The sequence below is a fragment of the Corylus avellana genome, chromosome ca1 (genome assembly GCF_901000735.1).
Source record: "Corylus avellana chromosome ca1, CavTom2PMs-1.0".
In the NCBI taxonomy this organism is placed as follows: Eukaryota; Viridiplantae; Streptophyta; class Magnoliopsida; order Fagales; family Betulaceae; genus Corylus; species Corylus avellana.
Genome location: NC_081541.1, coordinates 43,980,228 through 43,987,471, shown reverse-complemented (window position 1 = coordinate 43,987,471; position 7,244 = coordinate 43,980,228). Strand labels below are relative to the sequence as shown.

General features: G+C 38.2%; 2 protein-coding genes across 2 annotated transcripts; both read left to right on the top strand.

Moving 5' to 3' along the window:
- LOC132192208 (monothiol glutaredoxin-S15, mitochondrial-like) lies at positions 1-3,071 on the top strand. Its single transcript, XM_059607484.1, has 7 exons — positions 1-91; positions 183-267; positions 459-593; positions 727-826; positions 1,452-1,518; positions 2,697-2,775; positions 2,862-3,071. Exons 2-7 carry the CDS (start codon positions 196-198, stop codon positions 2,919-2,921), a joined length of 513 nt encoding a protein of 170 aa, XP_059463467.1. The 5' UTR covers positions 1-91; positions 183-195; the 3' UTR covers positions 2,922-3,071.
- Positions 3,072-4,795: 1,724 nt separating this feature from the next.
- Positions 4,796-6,035, top strand: LOC132165898 (trihelix transcription factor ENAP2). Its single transcript, XM_059576600.1, has one exon. It carries the CDS (start codon positions 5,061-5,063, stop codon positions 5,823-5,825), a length of 765 nt encoding a protein of 254 aa, XP_059432583.1. The 5' UTR covers positions 4,796-5,060; the 3' UTR covers positions 5,826-6,035.
- Positions 6,036-7,244: the final 1,209 nt, after the last annotated feature.

Genomic DNA, 7,244 nt, shown 5'->3' with positions numbered 1-7,244 from the left:
TCGGGGAGAACCGGAGAAAGGGAAGAAACGACCACGTTTGCTTTCGGACTCGAGAAGAGAAGCCGAAGCCCCAACTCTCTTGGATTCGAAGGTGCAATGTTTTCTGTTTGTTTCGTTTCAAAAGAATTTCCTCGGAAGGAAAGGATGCTTGTGTTAAACTCTGTGTGTGTGTGTGTGTGCAGATAATCGGAAACAATGGCGAGAGCGTTGTCGAGCATGGTGCTGAAGGGCATCGCGGGTATCCCAGCCGCCCGTTCCAGTAGAATTGTGAGATTCTTAAATCTTTGCCGCGTTTTTAATACTTCAATCCCATAATATTATATGATCTTCAAGCCGCGTTTTATAGATTATCAAAATTTGAACTAAAATTTTGAGATTTCTCAATAAAATTCGTTATTCGTCAATAGAAAAAAGTTGCAGAATGTAATATCAGTTGATTCGCTCTAAATTTTTGGTAGGTCTGCGGATCCTTTTACGACAATGGGATGAGATATTCAACTACTGTGCCCAGTGATCCTGACACACACCAAGATTTTAGACCCACTAATAAGCTCGAGAGTGGTGGCGTTTCTTTGAAGGATGTTGTTGAGCAGGTAAATGAATATTTTCTATTATGTTTGTGATTTGCAGTGTGAAGTATGCGTCAATCTCCCGTTAGAAATGTGAGAAACTTTCATTTCTAAGCTGCATGTTTGATGGTTGTGGTTGTGGTTGTTTCTGGTGTAGGATGTTAAGGAAAATCCGGTAATGATTTACATGAAAGGGGTTCCTGAATTTCCTCAGTGTGGATTCAGCTCACTGGCAGTTAGAGTCTTAAAACAATATGGTAAGTTTGCATATGTTCAATTTTATGAGAAAATCCTTCTATTCCTTGATTAGTTTAATTTAGCTATCAATATGTGTGACTATGTATACATACAGTTGTGTGCCACACTCTTACACACCAGACACACATGCAGAAGACACATGCATATACATATATGTACACCATTGACACAAGTTAATATGTATATATGTATGTGTATGTATGTATGTTACGCGTATATATATGTTTGTTATGTGTGTTATGCATGGCAATTATTTCCTTTAAAAAGCCTAAACTTGAAACTTAGTATTGTTGTTGCTGTTTTCTTTTCATTTGCAGAGAGGGCTCTTAGTACATGGCATTTTTTTCTTCCTTTTGTAAAAGCACAAAGTAAATGAAAGCATAGAAGGAAGAACTGATGAAAAGTTCTCTCTTGACAGACTACTAATAGTTAGTTATGTGCAATGGGAGAGAGTAGAAAAGAGTAGGTTGCACAAACTGCCTCCCAATAGTTAGGGATTGGCTATTCCTGTACCTATGTTCTGTAATGTGTGTTTACATGTTTTCATCTTGGCACTTGCTAACTTCCTGTGATGAATAAATTTATCTGGTTATCATATTCTTACCATAGAGATGACTGTTGCAGATGTTCCTTTGAGTGCTAGAAATATTTTGGAGGATCCTGAGCTGAAAAATGCTGTAAAAGCCTTCAGGTAAGTTAGCTCTTGATCTTCTACTCAAAATAAAATAAAATAAAATAAAAATTAGAATCTTGATATAGAATGAAATGGCAATTAAAACATTTTGCTGAAATGTTTGAAAGCTGCACTCACTCGCCTCCTGGACATTTCTTTGAAATTGAAGATGAAAACAAGCTGATGTGATGAATAACCCAACAACTTATTATGGTTGAGTGAAGAACTTTCATTGTATATGTGTTGATGAGTGCTAGTCAAATTCATTGGAGGGTTGGGGCCTGTACACCTGAGTAGTGTCTGTGTCCATTCTGTTAATATCAGACGTCTTTTTCCAAAGTTTTGTTTGATTATAGTTAGTAAAATTTTGAGGCTGAGACTGTTTTGGAGCTCGATGATGCCACTTGGGCTTCACCAGAAATATGGCCATCCTTTTAATTTTTGGTACTCTTTTCACCCTGCACCCCTGGACCATCTAAAATTATGATCATGTCTTTTGCTTTAGAAATTAGTAGTCCTAGGATGGCCCCTTTATGAAAATGCTCCTGTTGAGAATGTGCCAATATCATACAAACTACCAACATACTCAGCTCAGTTGGCATGAAAGATTTTTTGGACAGTTTATACCTGCTTTTTTTCGACTTGGAAATATTTGATTTCTTGATGGTGTGGCCTATGAAGCTTTTTTTTTTTTTCCTTGATCAATGTCTTTGTTTAAAAGTCACTGATATGGGCTTATCTTATTTAAGTTATCCATGGTGCTATCTATGCCAACCGCAAAAATTTTCCTTTTAAGTAATAGTTTTGATTATCCTACCCAGGGTTTTGCATAATGGGATGACCTTCTAACGTGCTAGGAATTTATACTTTGCTAAACTTGTAGTACACTAATAAGAGACAAATTTCTTGAAGGGAATTAGGTTTTGGTGCCATAGGCATTGGTGGAAGCAAAAAATAAAAATAAAAAACTGGCTTGATAACAATTTTCCCTTTTTCAATACTCTTTCTTGGATAGTAGACTGGGTGACCGTTGGCCCCTATGAATAAAATTCTACTTATTAAAGAACAAAAAAGAAAATGGACAGTGGCATTACAATAGTTCACGAGATGAGACCTTTGATTGTGATAAACTGGACATTTGCAATTTTGTATGTATGGTATGCTTGTTTTCTAAATGCCTTGCTCTTTATATGCAGCACCTGGCCCACTTTTCCTCAGATATTCATCAAGGGAGAGTTCATTGGTGGGTCAGATATTATTCTCAATTTGCACCAGGTTACTTCTTATTTCAAACTTTATTTTACTCTGTTTTCCCAATTGGCAGTGCATTGCCTCTAATAATGTGGGCTTGTTCTATGTAGACTGGTGAACTGAAGGAAAAGCTGAAAGATGTTGCAGCTAGCCAGGAGAGGTCTGAATAACTTCATTGAATCTGAGTAGAGTTAGAGGTCACTAGAACCATTTTCATGTTATAATCTTGTATTATTGCTAATAAGTTGCAAGATATGAGGCTTTATGCCTAGTTTTTCCGCAGGGTGTTATATGATAAAAGCTTGAATTGTTTTCCCACAGTTCATGAAACTGAAGATTGAATTTGAAATTATAATGAAATTGGATTGGAATGATTGAGAAGATAATGAATTAAGTATAGATGAGCAAGACGAGACCTTCTGTACGTTTATAGGCACAAAAATTTAGAATTTTATTTTCTTTAGGAAAAATTTATGTAATACTTTATCAAAAACATATTTAATACTGGTGTTTAGTTTTGTCTCGATTTTCAGATCTGAGTTTTCAATTTTTTGATTTTAAGACTTGAGTTTTTGGCTTGTTTCCAATCCGAGGTCTCCATACCCTTTTCTTCAAGTTACATATATATATTCCATTTATACCATCTTAATCCTCCACGGCTCCCCACTAGCATGATTCTAATGAAAGTGCCCTCTATGACCATCTCCATGTTCCTATGGTCATGGAGGATGGTCCACCATGGGAAAAGAGAGAGAAGTTGGGAGGGCATAAAAATGTGTCGTTTAAAAATAGACAAAAATGATAAGAAGTCTTGGATTAAAAAAATAGGTCAAAGCTCAATCCTAATTTTTTTTAAAAAAAATAAATAAATAAATAAAATTGGTCTTCAATTGAAATTAGATAAAATACAAGGGTGGTTAGATATATTTTTCTTCCTTTTCTTTATTTTTATTTTATTTTATTTTATTTTATTTTTTAAAAAAAAAATTAATTTTTTTTTAATTTGCAAATACTCCCATGTTGTTTAACTGCAGGGGCCTTAGATAGATTAGTTTGCAGTGTCTCAGTTGATCGGAGTGGTGCGACCACTTTTGATAGTTTAGGGTGGAGGTGGTCAGCCGGGGTAGTATGGCTACCCTTTCAAAAGGTGAAGGAAGTGGTCTCTCAACTCAACCATTGAGAATGGTTGAACCACTCTTGTGGCCAAGTAGGATTTTAGGCCATCTCAACAGCTACCATTATGAATTTGGATCATCTTTATTTGAACTAGAGAATATCCAGTTAGTTATAGTAGAATGATATTTTTGTCATTTCAAAAAGTGAAAAGACAAAAATACTCTTCTATTATATTTAATTGGATACTCTCTAATTCAATAGTATCCAATTCATAAGATCTTCTTAGTTCATTTGAACAAGATAATCTCTAATTAATTATATTTAATGAGTATTTTTGTCTTTTCACTTTTTGAGAGGACAAAAATACTCCTCTAATATAATTAGCCAGATATTATGCAGTTCAAATAAGATTGAAAGGATCATAATTCTACCATTATGGCTTGCACATGATACCAGTCACTTTCTCGTTCATTTAAAATGTACAACTTAAACTAAAGTCATTGCATAGGGTGCAATACTTAGGATCTGATCCCTATAAAAGTTAGATTGGATTTGATTATCATTTGAATCTTACCGGCCATCTCAAGGAATCTTAGAGAGTATTTGAATTTTAAAATAAACAACCTAAACAATGAGGACTACTGACAAAAATTAAAAAAATCATAAAAATTGCCTTTTTTAAAAAAACTCAATTTGCATCCCAAATTAATGGGAAGGCCGACCGATGGTTATACCACTTCGGATTTTTATAGATTAAAAATGGTATTTTTATTGCACTACAACAAGATATCTCAATTAAAATAAAAGGTTCACCACGTGGCATGACAGTGAGGGTTTCGGCTTGGTCCAGTTCTAAATGGAACCGAACCTGTTGGATTGGACGTTGGAACATTTATCTTAGCCGACAGTGAGGAATTATTAGTAATTAATTATTTGAAGTTAATTGCTATTTGCTACCCGATCGAGGCCTGGTCCGAGTCCGGATCGATTAATTGCTACCCGACGCCTACCTGGCGCACTGACTTAGAACCCACCCACCACCACCAGCTCCTCCACCACCACCACCAACCCCACACCAAAAGTCTAACCCAACAAAACCTCCCCAAAACAACCCCTCCGAACCCTAACCCTAATACTCCACCACCACCTCCACCACCACGACCACGGCGAAACCCTAACACTAAATACACGAAATGGCCAGCGCCTCTCCTCCCACCACCACCACCACCGCCACCAATAGCACCTTCAAGAAGCCGCAACCCTTGCCATGGACGCACGAGGAGACGGTGCATCTGATCCAGGCGTACCAGGAGAAGTTGTCCGCCGTGAGGCGCGGCCAGCTCAAGTCGTCGCAGTGGGAGGAGGTGGCCGTCACCGTCTCCGCCCGCTGCGGCTACGACCACACCGAGCCCTCCTCCAAGTCCGCCCTCCAGTGCCGTCACAAGATCGAGAAGCTCCGCCAGCGCTACCGCTCCGAGTCCCAACGCTCTGGGCCCCACTCCTGGCCCTACTTCCACCTCATGGACTCCCTCGAACGTGGGCCCCTTCCCCCAATCTCCGCCCGCCCCATCTCCCACATACCACCGCCGCACGATCACGACTCCGATCACGAAGACGATTCCGATCGCCGGAATAGGTTGCAGAGTATCGATTACATACTCCGCCGGCCTTCTGTTGTCAATAGGTTTTCGGGGAAAAGGCGGAGAGAGGAATTGGCACATGCTGATGATGGTGGTCATGAAGAAGAGGGAGGCACGGGGAGAGGGCTGGTGTCGGAGTTGGCCGCGGAGATAAGGGCGTTTGCGGAGAGGTTTATAGGGATGGAGAATTTGAAGATGGAGGTGATGAAGGACACGGAGAGGTTCAGGATGGAGATGGAGAACAAGCGGATCGAGTTGATTCTCGAGTCGCAGCGGAGGATTGTTGATTCCATCGAGAGGACCTTTAGCTCGCCCTAGAGGTTCAAAATTTGAAGCTCAATGTTCTTGATTAATTTTTTTTTTTTTTTTTTTAATTTCTTCTTCCGATTATTATTATTGATGGAGTTGCTTAGTTTTTAAGAATTTGGCTTAGGTTCAGTACCCTTCGTGTATAGTTTATATTTAGAACTGAAAATTTTGTCTCTCTGCAATTATTTATTAAGGAAGCAATTCGTCTGTTCTTTGCTTTATTTATGCCTTGAATGCATTTTCTTTTTGTGTATTCAAACACTGTAGCTTAAAGCATAGCTTGTGTTAATTTTTGAGCGAATTCTGCAACCATCTGACATTAGTTTGCAGAAATGTGGATGGGTTTTATGGTTTAAATGCTTAACTTTTTCTTTCTGAGTTGAAGATTTTACATCCAAGTTCAAAAATTGACTTGGTACCTTGTTTTTTACATACAAAATCTTTCGTATGCTATATATCTTCTATTGCTTTACTACTATAAAAAACTTCGGGTCATTCGAGTATTATTTCGAGCTTGAAAAGGAGGTATCAGAGACCTCAGATTCTCGGTCTTGTTCCTCCCCACACCACAAGAGGCAATCGCCCAAATGCTTGCAAAATTTGGTGTTCTTCATCTTTGAAGCTGAGGCTGTTTGAGCCTACATTTATTCCATGTTTTCAAGTCCATTGAGGTTTTCAGCGGTTGTGACTTGGCTTGCTATGATCCTCCTAATATAGCCAAAAATTGTCATTTGATGGCCCAAATTGTCCTGAATTCATGCTAAGCTCTCCCCTCCCCTTCTTCTAAGGTTTGGCTTCAGGCTTTTTGGGTATCCTGTTCTAGATTATGTTGATTTTGCAGTTAGACCCTATGTCGCCAATTGATTCTGCTAGCAGTTCTTTCTGTTTTCACCAAATTTCCGTCGTCTTTTTTTTTTTTTTTTTAAATTTTTTAAAAAAATTAATTTTATTTATTTCTCTGTATGGATAGCTCTGAGGGCACTCTTGTATTCGGGTATTTATTGTTCTTTTAGCCTATCTATGATGGAATGCATCTCCTAGTAGTATTATTAGGATGCATCAGAGATTACATATGAAAGACCCTGGCCGAAAGTGATATCTGTTGTGAATTGGGGGGGTTGAAGGTTGATCAATTTATTATATTAGTTGAAATCCCAAACCAAAGGTTTAGCTTCTGCTGCAGATTTTGTTGTACTGTCTCTTACCCCGATGATTCTTTGAGGGTGACGCAAAGCAAGAAATTTATTAGTGAGTTGTGTTTATCAAAACCTAAACCAATTTTTAGCTTTCCTGGCGATTCTTTTAGAACATAGCAAAGTGAGACAACCAAAATATGCTTTTGAAGTTTGAACAGCCCATTTCTGTATTTTGTGAGTTTGGTTTTTTCCTCCACTAGCTTGCTTATATTTTACTACCATTAGCCTTTTG